Source organism: Ipomoea triloba, chromosome 2 (assembly GCF_003576645.1).
Source record: "Ipomoea triloba cultivar NCNSP0323 chromosome 2, ASM357664v1".
In the NCBI taxonomy this organism is placed as follows: domain Eukaryota; kingdom Viridiplantae; phylum Streptophyta; class Magnoliopsida; order Solanales; family Convolvulaceae; genus Ipomoea; species Ipomoea triloba.
Window position 1 is genome coordinate 289742 of NC_044917.1, and position 14592 is coordinate 304333.

Below are 14592 nucleotides of genomic sequence, written 5' to 3' on the forward strand. Positions count from 1 at the left end.
TTCATATATATATATATATATATATATATATATATATATATATATATATATATATATATATATATATATATATATGCAAATTGGTATACTACTTTGGTAGGTCACGGATTTAGTCATAGATCTCATATCTTCAACAGGTTGTGAAAAATTATATTTTATAATATGAATATTTTTTTGAAAGTTGGGTGGGGTGACTATTACAAAATATATGAAATATAATTTGTTAAAAAAACATTTATTTATTAAACTATTTTTTTGTTACACAAAAATACAATATGGCCACATTTATATTTATAGTTGAGCCCTTATTTTACATATATAAATAATTTGGTTCAAATCTAAAGATTTGTTAGAGATTATATGCCAGATAAAGACTAATTAAAATATGTGTAAAGTAGGAGGAGATACATGCATGCCTCTTAAATAAAAATAAAATTTTATAAATTATTAGTGTTTTTTAACTGTATATAATTTAATCTTATTACAATACAAAAAAACTGAATAACTAGGAAATGCATCTATTCTGACACCCACATTTTGAAGTTGTGACATTTCCTTCTTACTCTAATGGATGGAACTACCATGGATCTTCAGGTCATCAGGCAAATGTAACGCGCGGGGCACTTTACTACAAATTTCCGAGACGCGTGGGACAATTTTCGAGACGCGTGGGACACCTTGCCTAGGTTTGCTACATTTTTCTGGAATTTTCTAGGAGTTGTACATAAGTTCTCATAGTTGGTAGAATGGTCTAGAATCATTAGAGATCCTTAGAATATTTTAGAACTTTATGGAATCCTCATGTATGTAAAGAGAGTTAGGGAGGATTCTAGAGAGTCAATATTAGCCGTAGGATTAATTAAATCTCCACCATCCATTGAGGAGGTGGAATGGGTATAAATACCCCTAGTAAGGCTCATTTGTAATTCATCCAACAATCCATCCAAGTGAGGAATACAAGTGTAGAAATAATATAAGTTTCCTACAAAGTTCGAGTGTTTCTTTTAGTTTCTTGCCTAACTTATTTCCGTAGCCCTATTAGAGGGGAAATATAGTCAAGGCCTCACGAGACAGGGGAAACTCTTTTAGTTTCTTGCTCAAGGCCTCACGAGACAGGGGAAACTCTTTTAGTTTCTTGCCTAACTTATTTCCGTAGCCCTATTAGAGGGGAAATATAGTCAAGGCCTCACGAGACAGGGGAAACTCTTTTAGTTTCTTGCCTAACTTATTTCCGTAGCCCTATTAGAGGGGAAATATAGTCAAGGCCTCACGAGACAGGGGAAACTCTTTTAGTTTCTTGCCTAACTTATTTCCGTAGCCCTATTAGAGGGGAAATATAGTCAAGGCCTCACGAGACAGGGGAAACTCTTTTAGTTTCTTGCCTAACTTATTTCCGTAGCCCTATTAGAGGGGAAATATAGTCAAGGCCTCACGAGACAGGGGAAACTCTTTTAGTTTCTTGCCTAACTTATTTCCGTAGCCCTATTAGAGGGGAAATATAGTCAAGGCCTCACGAGACAGGGGAAACTCTTTTAGTTTCTTGCCTAACTTATTTCCGTAGCCCTATTAGAGGGGAAATATAGTCAAGGCCTCACGAGACAGGGGAAACTCTTTTAGTTTCTTGCCTAACTTATTTCCGTAGCCCTATTAGAGGGGAAATATAGTCAAGGCCTCACGAGACAGGGGAAACGCCTCCCGGGGAAAACGATTCCGTGACACTAAGCTTGCAAATAGGTTTGGCTTCTAGTTGAGTCTGAGTCTGAAAAAGGGAAGCAGATCTCCAAACGGGAAACACTAAAAGAGTAATTTCTAGTCGAGTCTGAGTCTGAAAAAGGAAAGCAGATCTCCAAATGGAGACACTAAAAGAGGTATTACTTCAAACTTCCAAAGTTCATGTTTTATCAAGTTCTACTTTTTCTTTATCGCTAGCCCTGGGATGACTTCCTAAAATTTATCTGCCGCACAAGGTTCTCCATTTGTCCTTGAGATCAGCTGGCATACCGGTTGGATGAAACACAAAACCACCAAAGTCTAAGGGATATTTTTGTTAGCCTAAGATCTTCCTCCAAGGGATATTTAACCACCAAAGTCTAAGGGATATTTTTGTTAGCCGTTGCTGAGAATTTATGAACACCTTCCTGTAGCCCACAATACATAACCACACTAGAAGCTGATATACCAAGTTCTTCCATATTAACATCAAGTTTATTGTAAAAACTTCTCTGATCTCTTTTCCATGGTTTAGAATTCACCAGTTCTTATTATGAAAATAAGATGGGGAAAAAGTTGCAGTGGAATTTGAGAATATTTGCCTGAAGCATTTCTATCTCTGCAGTGCTTCACATTATTTTTTTACGTCTTCCATTTGGAAATTGACTTCACTTCAGAAGCAATGCAATAAAGAGAACATAGTAAAGGAACTTCAGAAGCAATGCAATAAAGAGAACATAGTAAAGGAGAAGATAAATATTTATATGCAATATGTGCACATAAAAGTAAGTTATCTTCTCTAGTAGCTGAACACTCACTTCCATGGTGAATACTGTTCAGCTTGTTTCGACTTGTCAGGGGAACTAGTCTCCCCAGTTAGCCCTGAAACTTTCTTTAATTTGGTGAGAAAGCTGTCCAACTTTCTTTGGTGAGAAAGCTGTCCGGCTTGACCTTTTAGAATCCAAATTTAAAGGTTGACGCTCAATTTCATTTGTTTCTGTATTGCGGTTGCGTCGTCCCAAAACAACCTCAAATTCTATAGATGTTGAAGCACCGTCTCATCCCTTCTCTTTGCTTTCATACGCAACTGGGATTCATGTTCTTCATTCATGAAGGATGCTGCAGATTCACGTGCTTTTCCCTGCACCTGGTCAGCTTTTGCACCACCACCATCTTCATTTTCCTTCCCGCCAGCTTGCATTTGTGCAGCTTTCTTCATGATGTTCTCTTCTCTTTCAGGTATTTCTCTCAGGTGACCATCTCCTTGGCAATCTTCAACAACTCTATCTAGTAGTTGTTCTTCAGGTGATGATTTGTCAGCCCTTTTTGATGATGGTGATTTCCCCCTAAAGCAGGCCGCATCTTCCCTTGCTCTACGTGATTCTACCTTAGCTTGCCTATATATCACCTTAGCTTGCCTATATATACAGAATGGGCAATAAAAGTTTCCCCTGTCATCAAATTTAGCTGGGCATCCCATGCACTCCTCATGAACAACTATAGAGCAATTACTATCACTACAAACCAACACCTTGCCATCACCTCTATTATCACATTTAATGCAAAATTTTATGCCTTTCTGGCCAAACCATTTCCATGTTGTTTTCACATCTACAGATAGATTTTAAAAAAAAAAATCATTAGATTAACTGACTGGAGTCCCATTCCAAATGAAATTACTTGCTCCAAACATCTAGCTTTACAATTATCATGACATAATTTACTGTAATCATTCAAACTTATGCTTATATGAAATTCCTTCTCAGCCACTCTGATGTCTTCACTAAAATAATAAACATGTATCCTCAAACACTGCATACTTTGAAATAACAGATTCCAATTACATAACGATCTACTAGGTTTCTTCTGTTGACTACACTAAACAAGCATCCAATCCAGCCAAAATGCTACCATGGTTATCAGTATACCTTTGGCATGTAGAATTCCGATAATGGAATACTAACAAACAAACGCCAAAGAAGGAAGCAATGCCTTCATTTCTAAATCTACAAAGCACATCAACACTGAATACGAAAATTTATGAACAACTAAAGCAATCTTAATTCCTGAGTAACTCTTCTCATAAACTTACTCTATTATTAATGCAGGGAATTTGAAACTGAATTCCGACACTTGAATCGAAAAAAAAAACTAAAACACAAAGTAAATGAGAAGTCAATAGTACGACGGTGTGCGTGGTGTGACAGTTACCTGAAACGCTACATGAGAAGTCGCGATACGAGTCTGAGGCGGGCGACAACGGCGGCGAAGAGCTCGAATCGAGTTCCGAACCACTCGAACTCTACACGAGAGAGTCGCGATACGAGTCTGAGGCGGGCGACAAAGGCGGCGAAGAGCTCGAATCGAGCTCCGAACCACTCGGCTGGGAATGGAAAAATGGTGAAGAAAGGGTTTTCGTATGAGAGAGATTCAGCTATGAATTCGAACTGTGAAAAGCTTGTGTAGAAAGATTCGGAAAGTTCGTATATATACTATTTAGTATTGTGAAAAGCTATGAATTCAGCTGATATTTCCCTGCGAGACCATAGTATTTGGAGTTTGGGAGGTCTCTTGCGCCTCGGATTTTGCAAAAGTAGTGTTTTTTAAATGTATATAATTTAATCTTATTACAATAATAATGTAAGGGTACTCCGCTACAAACCGACTTATCTTATGTCTTGAATTAAAGGCATTATACAAAAAAATTGACTAGAGATTATATTGTCACGTAATTTGTTTTAATGACACAATATACTCATCGTTTTGTTGTAGAAACATTAATTATTATATAGTATATAACATATATGTTTTATGTGATTGAAACATGAGAAAGCTAGCAGAGAGAAACCTCAGCTCGATCAGCCAACTCAGAAAGTTTTCTCAAATATAACCTTGAATGGAACATCATCAGTCAAAGCCAAAAACCTCACCCCGTTCCGCTCAAAGATTCCGACATCTTTGCAGATAACCTTGCAATAGTTGCACACGGTCGGACAAAACACAAACTTGTAAACGCTCTTATACTTCTGGATCTTAAACCAAAAGCTTAACGTTTGAGGCCCGGGATTTCCTTCGACCCCTCCGGTCTTCACGAAATATTTGCTCACCGACTCGTCGTAGGCGTCGACTTTCCACACCGTCTTCCTGGCGCAGATGGTCGGCGTGAAGAACCTGACATTGAGATCAGTGGATAAGCGGACCACGGCGCCGGTGGTGGCGTTGTTGTAGGGCTCGAGTACCACGGGTATGCCTTTCTGGACTTCATCGGCTTCCTGGATCACGTCCAGCGGGCAAATGGTCGCGTTTGATTTTATGTTGGCCGGGTATAGTCCGCCGCCGCGGCCGCGCGTGACCGGGAGGACGAAATAGTTTGAGCCCACTTTCACCACTTCGCCCTTGTTGTCGCGGACCGGAGACGGCAGCGACGACGCGCCGGCGATCTCGTGGTGTGGGAAGGAGACGAGTGAAAGCAGCAAGATCAGTAATAACGCCTTCATTATATTATATTATATGGATGGGATTTTAATTTGTGTGTTTTAATTGTGAAGTGGCAGCTCCATTTATAGAATTAGGAAATTAAGGATACAATTTCTTAATTCTTGTAAAGTTACCAGTCTGCCATCAATAATTCTGCACCATAAAAACATGGCCGCACTGACGACGAAGACGCGTTTTGATTCCATTGAATGATAACGTGCCTCAACCTTGACGACTTGTCGCATATACCTTGTATAACGTGTAACACATGGATAGATACCAGGTGGATAGCGCACTGTCTGGTTTGATATATGATTCTCAACTTTTTTTTAATAAGAATAACACCACAATCAAATTAATAGACATAAAAGTATTTTAATGAATTTGAACTAACATTATAATATAATATAAGAAGTAATAGCGTATTTAAATTAATTGTTTTATTATGGATCTGAATCAGATGTGACAATTACATAATAGAACATTGTTACAAATTTATTGAGAAACATAAACATAACGTGCATGGTACATTGAAATTAAAGATAACCTTCTCTTCAATTAAGCTTTCCGGAACACAACACGAAGTGGAGTATCAGTTAAAGCCAAACGTTGTTGTCCACTATACTTGAGAAGGCCAACGTCTTTGCACAACACTTCGATTTCGTCCTCATCGCCATCTTCATAATCATCATTCTCCATCACACTTGGACAATGGATCAATTTATAACCCCTCTCAAATTCTTCAATCCTAAACCAGCTACTGATTGTGTCAGACCCGGGGTTTCCCTTAACTCCGTCAGGGGATATGTAGAATCTTTTAGGGTGTCGTTTATAGTTATCAACCTTCCAAACGTTAGAAATGTCACACTCAACAGGAGTTTCGGAGAACTCAATGTTCAAATCGGTGGAGACACGAATGACACTCTTTTTAGGGTTGACGAGGGAAAATGTTACTGGGATTCCAAAGTTTTCATCATCCTCATCTTCTTGGAAAATACCAAGTGGACATGATTCATCAGTTTTAGTGCTTCGTAATGAAAAACCACCTCCATCTTCTACCGACATTGGAATAATGTAATAACTGGTATTAGCTCGAACCAGGTCTCCATCAACGTCACGTACTTGTTTAGCGGGGCTGGATGAGCCAGTTGTGCAATGCACAGAGGTTGTGATGGCGGCAAAGACAAGGAATGAGAGAAACATGATTGAGGTTGACTCCATTGTTACGTTGTTGTAAGGAGAAAGTGTTTAAGGTTGCGAGTTTGTTTTGTTTGATGAGTGAATATGATATTGGACATTAGTAGAGTCCCTTTTATAGGTGTGCATGGAAGGTTAAATACATTAAAATTAATTAATAGTCTTTAAACGGATATTGATTGTGTTAATTTAATGTTAATTACTAGAACCTTGTAAAGGGACATTAATTGTGTTTTTTGTTAAGAGAATTAATTGAGGTTTTAAAATAGATACAATAACTTAAAATTAATTACTGAAAAGTCAACTATCATGTTAGGCTGCACTTGCTGGGTTGAGGTGGCAAAGCAAAAAAATATTTTTTTATTTAGATGTTTGCCACGCCATTTATCAAACTTGTTATTGCAGCAAGTTTGTTAAATTGGCAGAAAAGCTGCTGCCAGACGTGACTTTTGAGTTTTTTTTTTTTTAATCAATACATTGAATTTTTTGTTTTTTTGGTTTTGTTAATTTTTAAAATGCTATCCGCCAATACATCACCTTTTATTTCTCCATTTTGTTTTGTTTTGTTTTGTTTTTTTTTTGTTTTTGTTTTTTTGTTTTACTGTTGCCACCCATACATAGCTTTTTTTTGTTTTTGTTTTTGTTTTTTTTTTGTTAATTTCTAAAATTCTATAGTGTTATACGTGACTTTTGTTTGGTTAAATTTTTTTTTATTTTGTAGTGTAATTGATTTATTTTAAAATTTTAATTAATTTTAATTATTATTTAATTTATTATTAAATTATATATTGATATAAATTAATAATGCTGAAGAGAAAATGATATTTATTGAGAAAAAGATATTAAATTTTTAATGTGATGTGAAATTGGGCCCACTTTTAAAAGTTGATTGGATTTGCAGGGATGTAGTGTGAATAGTAAATGGTTTGTAAATTGAGTGATGTGAAAGTGGGATCCATTTTCGAAAGTGAGAGAGTATTGAGGGATAAGGATAGCCTTATAGGTTCAAACCCTGGTAGTAATGGTTTGAAAAAGTATAGAAAGTAACAGTTATCAAGGCTGGCTTTTGAGGGTTTTTTTTTTTTTTTTTTTTTTCACTAATCACCAAAAATGTTTTGTTGATTGTTAAAAAAATACACACACTATATCAAGTTTGATTAATAATCATCTTACAGAAAAGTTACTAGCCACGGATCGGAGCATATGTTTATCTTTTAATGCGATACTTATTGTGTTGTTAGTTCTATTGATAGTTTCATTTTGTTCTTTTACTATTTGAAACATTATATGAATGTGCATTGCATATATATAGGCATATAGCAATTTACATTGACTTGTGCATTGTTAGATTTCTTTATTCATTTAACTCTTGATTGGTTTTTACATTTTATTAAAGCAAAAAAAAAAAAACTTAATTTAGTGATTTATAAATAATAATAATAATAATAATAATAATAATAATAATAATAATAATAAGGGTCACACTTGTGTGAGACCGTCTCACGGATCCTTATTCGTGAGACGGGTCAGGTCGGGTCGAGGCACCATGCAAATGTCACACTTATATGTGCAAATGTCACACTTATATGCTCAAATATAATACGGAATACAATTTTTGTTACTTATAAGATAAAAAGTATTACATTTTTCATAATAAGTAATGTTGACAAGTTTTCCTTACTTATAAGGGAAAATGTAACACTTTTAAATCGAAATGTAAAAGTATTGTATTTTCCCATAAAAGTATTACATTTACCCTTATAAGTAAAAAAAAAAAATTTCCTGATTAGCATTACATTTGAGCATATAAGTATGACATTTGTGTGTATAAGTGTTACATTTACGCACTGACCCGACCCGACCGTCTCACCGTGAGACGGTCTCACACAAGTTTTTGCCTAATAATAATAATAATAATAATATTTAGATATTGGGTTGGTCTGTTTCTCACAATACGTACTATACGCGTATCCTTGAGTCTTGACTAGTATCAATATTTAAATATTAATTAGTTGGACAAAATACATTAAAACCAATACCAATATAATTATGAGATCGATACCTCTTGGATGTAATTTGAAATCGGCTCGTACTTCCATTTTCAAACTTCAAATGCTACTAAGTAAAACATCCATGTTCTATTGGTTCTGTTTATTTGTAATTATAAATACATATTTTTGAATTTGGCTCCATTTGTAATCTCAACTATAACGGGGAATACCACTGTAAGAAAAATGCACATAGACAATATGAAATGATTAATTTTTTACTCCATTTTTAGCAATTGTCACCCTAAAACTTTTTGAGTCTTCGATAAATATTTATAAAGATCCGTCGTTGACCACATACCTTTAAAGAGTACGTTGTTTGGTTAAGATTACGTACCTCACGTACTTAATAAATTTTCTTATTTGATGAGCTTCACATCTTTATAAATAATATTCACTCAATTCCATTTTACATGTCATGTTGATGTTAAACTATTTCTTTCGTTCTTTTTTGCTTATTTTTATAGTTTTTTTTTTAATTTATATTTTTTTTTTGTACTTTTAGTGTAGTTTCTAAATATATAATTTGTATGTACTAATATTAAACTAATATTATGAAAAATTAAATTATAATCAATTTCAGTCAAACCTCATTAATCAAATTAGACACATAAAATGGGACAAGTAATAACATATATTTGTGTAACATATTGTATATTATAGCTATTAGTGCCTATCAATGTTTTAGATTTTGCATATTTATCACAAAAAAAAAAAAGATGATGACAATCCATTTAAATCATAAATCTAGCTATATCAAGTAATAGCAAATTTAAACCCTTTCATAATGATCGAAATTAGACATCACAACTACATAATAGGAGGATGCATATGTTCCATTCCAAATTTATTGAGAAACATACACATGAGAGTACATATTTATCTTATTTATTTTTATTTCATTGGAATATAGAAACTAAAGAACTCTCTCTTCAAGCCTTCTTGAAAATGACACCAAGGGAGCATCACTTAGAGCCAGACGCTTTTGTCCATTATATTTAACAAGGCCAACATCTTTGCACATCACTTTGTGTTGTACAACACTTGGACAATGCACCAACTTATAGCCGCACCCAAATTTCTCAATCTTAAACCAGTTACTAATTGTTTTTGGGTCGGGATTTCCATTAACTCCACCGATGACTATGTAAAACCTTTTAGTATATTGATCATAGCTGTCAACCTTCCAAACATTAGACTTGGCACATTGAACACGATTTTTGTGGAAATCAATGCTCAAATCAGTGGAGTCACGAATAACGCCTTTCTTAAGGTTGACAGGGTAAAATGATATTGGGATTCCCAGATAGTCATCATTGGCTTCTCGGAATATACCAAGTGGACAGAATTTACGAGTTGTGCTTCGTAATGCTAGACCTCCACCGGTTCTTGCCATTATCGGGACAATGTCATAGCTAGTGTTAGCTCGAACGGGCTTTCCCCTAGTGTTGAGTACTTGTTCAGGACTTCAGGGTACTCGGGTGGTTCAAGCGTGCAATGCACAGAGTTTGTGAAGGTGGAAAAGACAAGAAATGAGAGCAAGAAGATTGTGATCGACTTCATTGTTTTGGTAAGGAGTGTTTAAGGTTAAGAGTTTGATGTTGTTTGATGGGTGATGATAATACTGGCCATTAGGAAAGTCCCTTTTATAGATGTAGGAAATTCAATTGGACTGTAGATTTAGACTCTCTGTTTATAGATTATGGTGCCTATCTACAGGAAATGATCCATTGTATTTGAATGGAATCAAGCAATTGACATTTGACATTTATATATGTGAATTTAAATTGTATACTAACTTACTAAGATCAGGTTTACTGTTTATGGGATTAAGATCAGTTATTTGTTTGTCTATTTTAAATGCTAATTCATAAATAGCAATTTATAAACAAGTAGCACTAGTCTTGCAACGATACGATTTCAACTCATAATTCACTGACAATTTATTTATTAGTGGATTATGTTTATTTTCAACTAATCATAAAAAAGTGACACGGATAGTGTTGATTATGTAATATATAAAATTAAATTTGCAATCCATTAGCAAGTTAATTTTTTAGTCGAGATGGAGCACATGCTTCAATGTCAACACGTAATATTTTTGAGTAATGTTAAGATTTTCTTTTTATACGGTGTTTGTGTATTCATTGATGATACGAAAGGTATTTTTGTGAAAGCACATCATTATTAATTTTTGGAGTTTAAATTTATGAAGTGTATAGTAATCTTATCAAATTATTACGTAAAATATTTTCTGTCATTGCAAACAATTAATAAAATGTAATTAGCCCGGTATATTGAGATCTTGGTCAAAAATATTTTGTTTTGTATAGTTTTCAATTTCTTGGGTTATGAGATCAAAACTATTTTTTTATATATATAATAAGATGCCTATTGGATGTAATTTAAAACAGGCTGGAGCATCCAATAAAATTCGAACTTCAAAGTTCAAACAACGTAACCATGGTTTTGCTCATCGATCTGTACTTATGTGTACGGAATTTGAATTTGGTTGCGTTGATAATCTCAAATAAAACCATGGGACATGCAGCGACTAGGTTTCTGCTCGTTCTTTAGCAACCGCCACCTTATACAGTTATACTCATGCATAAATATTTACACAAAACTTAGGACAAAAAAATGAAGGTATAAATTTAACCTTATTGTGGTTATTAGTGTAAACACATTTGATGGTCGGTAGCCTTGTAGGTCAGTTAACAAGCCACAAAAATTGGCTTACGATTGTGTTCTACACATTCTTATTATTGGTTAAATCTTTGGGTATTGATTGTATAAATAGTGGCTTTTTGATGTGTTTTTTATGGTATTCAGGAGGGATTGGGCCTAGTCAAGAGGGCTCGGGCCTAGGTCAGTTGAGACACATATGCAATTTACCTTATTTACCCTCTCTAGAATAGGAGTGATAATAAAACTTTAAGTTTGAGGTTCAAAATTATAAGCTAGTAATTTATTGAGAAACATACACATACATATAATTGTACATGCATGAGACATTGAAATTAAAGATAACATTCTCTTCAATTAAGCTTTCTGGAACACAACACCAAATGGAGTATCACTTAAAGCCAAACGTTGTTGTCCACTATACTTGTGAAAGCCTACGTCTTTGCACAACACTTCGACATCGTCCTCCTCGCCATCATCATAAGTATCATTGTCCATCACACTTGGACAATGCTTCAATTTATAACCACTCTCGAATACTTCAATCGTAAACCAATTACTGATTGTGTTAGACCCGGGATGACCCTTAACGCCGTCAGGGGATATGTAGTGTCTTTTAGAGTGTCCGCTATAGTTACCAACCTTCCAAACATTAGAATTGTCACACTCGAGAGGAGATTCGGAGAACTCTATGTTCAAATCGGTGGAGACACGAATAACACTCTTTTTAGGGTTGACGGGGTAAAATGTTACTGGGATTCCAAGGCTTTCATCATCATCCTCATCTTCTTGGAATATACCAAGTGGACAAGATTCATCAGTTGTGCTTCGTAATGACAAACCACCTCCAGTTTCTTTCTTCGTTGGAATAATGTAATAATTGGTTTCAACTCGAACCAGGTCTCCATCAGTGTCACGTACTTGTTTATGGGGGTTGGGTGGGTCAGTTGTGCAATGCACAGAGGTTGTGATGGCGGCAAAGACAAGGAATGAGAGAAACATGATTGTGATTGAATTCATTGTTACGTTGTTGTAAGGAGAAAATGTTTAAGGTTGAGAGTTTGTTTTGCTTGATGAGTGAATATGATATTGGACATTAGCAGAGTCGTCCCTTTTATAGGTGTGGCATGTTGAATACATTAAAATTAATTGATAGTGTCTTTAAACAGACATTGATTGTGTTAATTTAATGTTAATTACTAGAGCCATTTAAAGGGACATTAATTGAGTTTTCTGTTAATAGAATTCATTGAGGTTTTAAATAGATACAATAACTTAAAATTAATTACTAAGGACTAAAAGATTAACTATTATGTAGTGTGATGAAATTTTGATTATCATGCTTTTGAGATTTTTTTTTTCTCATCTCCACTAATAATCACCAAGAATGTTTTGTTGATTGTTAAAAAAACATACACACATTATATCAAGTTTGAATAATCATCTTACGAAAAAGTTACTAGCTACGGCCTACGGAGTATATATCTTTTAATGCATGCGATACTTATTGTGTTGTTACTTAGTTCTATGGATGGTTTTATTTTGTTCTTTTACTATTTGAAACACTATATGAATAGGAGTATAGGTGCTGACATATGTGTATAGCTTTCCATGGCCCAGGGAGCATAAGGGCATTGCATATATATAGCAATTTACATTGTGCATTGTTAGATTTCTTTATTTATTTAACTCTTGATTGCTTTTTACATTTTTTTAAGAAAAAAAAAACTAACTTAAATTAGTGATTTATAAATAATAATAATAATAATAATAATAATAATAATAATAATAATAATAATAAATCTTTAGATATTGGGTTGGTCTGTTTCTTGCAATACTATACTATACGTGTATACTTGAGTCTTGACTAGTATTAATATTTAAATATTAATTAGTTGGACAAAATACATTAAAACCAATACCAATTATGAGATCGATGCCTCTTGGATGTAATTTAAAATCGGCTCGAACTTCCGTATTCAAATTTCAAAAGCTACCAAGTAAACATCTATGTGCTATTGGTTCTGTTCATTTGTAATTATAAATAAGTATTTTTTTAATTTGGCCCCATTGGTAATCTCAACTATAAGCGGGTCGGCGGGTCTATATTATAGCTATGTGTGCCTATCAATGTTTTAGATTTTACATATTTATCACAAAAAAGATGATGACAATCAATTTAAATCATAAACCTAGCTATAGCAAGTAATAGCAAATTTAAACCCTTTCATTATGATCGAAATTAGACATCACAATTACATAATAGGAGGATGCGTATATTGCATTCCAAATTTATTGAGAAACATACACACGAGAGTACATATTTATGCTACTTATTTTTATTTCATTGGAATACAGAAACTAAAGAACCCTCTCTTCAAGCCTTCTTGAACATGACACCAAAGGGAGCATCACTTAGAGCCAGACGCTTTTGTCCATTATATTTAACAACGCCAACATCTTTGCACATCACTTTGTGTTGTACAACACTTGGACAATGCACCAACTTATAGCCGCGCCCATATTTCTCAATCTTAAACCAGTTATTGATTGTTTTTGGACCGGGATTTCCCTTAACTCCACCGATAGCTATGTAGAACATTTTAGTATATTGATCATAGCTATCAACCTTCCAAACGTTAGACTTGGCACATTGAACACGATTTTTGGGAAAATCAATGTTCAAATCAGTGGAGACACGAATAACGCCTTTCTTAGGGTTGACAGGGTAAAATGATATTGGGATTCCCGGATAGTCATCCTTGACTTCTTGGAATATACCAAGTGGACAGAATTTACGAGTTGTGCTTCGTAATGCTAGACCTCCCCCGGTTCTTGCCATTATCGGGACAATGTAATAGCTAGTGTCAGCTCGAACGGGCTTTCCCCTAGTGTCGAGTACTTGTTCAGGGTACTCGGGTGGTTCAAGTGTGCAATGCACAAAGTTTGTGAAGGTGGCAAAGACAAGAAATGAGAGCAACAAGATTGTGATCGACTTCATTGTTGTGGATGATAAGGAGTGTTTAAGGTTAAGACTTTATGTTCTTTGATGGGTGATGATAATACTGGCCATTAGGAGAGTCCCTTTTATAGATGTAGGAAATTCAATTGGACTGTAGATTTAGACCCTTTGTTTATAGATTATGGTTCCTATCTACAGGAAATGATCCATTGTATTTGAATGGAATCACGCAATTGACATTTGACATTTATATATGTGCATTTAAATTATAGTAAGTTAAGATTTACTGTTTAATGAGATTAAGATCAGTGCTTTGTTTGACTATTTTAAATGCTAATTCATAAATAGCATTTTATAAACAAGTAGCACTAGTCTTGCAATGATACGATTCCAACTCACAATTCATGACTGGCAATTTATTTATTATGTTAGTGGATCGGATTAGATTTACTTTCAATTAATTAAATAAATCAAATAGAGACATGATGGATAGTGTTGAGCACATAATACATA

The 14592-nt window shown here is 34.5% G+C and overlaps 5 protein-coding genes across 5 annotated transcripts; all 5 read right to left on the minus strand.

Moving 5' to 3' along the window:
• Positions 1-2451: 2451 nt before the first annotated feature.
• Positions 2452-5254, minus strand: LOC116004447 (kunitz trypsin inhibitor 5-like). The gene is made up of 2 exons (XM_031244511.1): positions 3922-5254; positions 2452-3321 (listed from the first exon to the last, which is right to left on the minus strand). The coding sequence occupies exon 1, from the start codon at positions 5205-5207 to the stop codon at positions 4578-4580; it is 630 nt and encodes a 209-aa protein (XP_031100371.1). The 5' UTR covers positions 5208-5254; the 3' UTR covers positions 2452-3321; positions 3922-4577.
• A 351-nt stretch (positions 5255-5605) lies between these two features.
• LOC116006806 (kunitz trypsin inhibitor 5-like) lies at positions 5606-6448 on the minus strand. The gene has a single exon (XM_031247300.1). It carries the CDS (start codon positions 6406-6408, stop codon positions 5746-5748), a length of 663 nt encoding a protein of 220 aa, XP_031103160.1. The 5' UTR covers positions 6409-6448; the 3' UTR covers positions 5606-5745.
• Positions 6449-9348: 2900 nt separating this feature from the next.
• On the minus strand, positions 9349-9828 carry LOC116010013 (miraculin-like). The gene has a single exon (XM_031249267.1). It carries the CDS (start codon positions 9826-9828, stop codon positions 9349-9351), a length of 480 nt encoding a protein of 159 aa, XP_031105127.1.
• A 1646-nt stretch (positions 9829-11474) lies between these two features.
• Positions 11475-12137, minus strand: LOC116010014 (kunitz trypsin inhibitor 5-like). The gene has a single exon (XM_031249268.1). The coding sequence runs from the start codon at positions 12135-12137 to the stop codon at positions 11475-11477; it is 663 nt and encodes a 220-aa protein (XP_031105128.1).
• A 1222-nt stretch (positions 12138-13359) lies between these two features.
• Positions 13360-14151, minus strand: LOC116003850 (miraculin-like). Its single transcript, XM_031243795.1, has one exon. The coding sequence runs from the start codon at positions 14116-14118 to the stop codon at positions 13495-13497; it is 624 nt and encodes a 207-aa protein (XP_031099655.1). The 5' UTR covers positions 14119-14151; the 3' UTR covers positions 13360-13494.
• Positions 14152-14592: the final 441 nt, after the last annotated feature.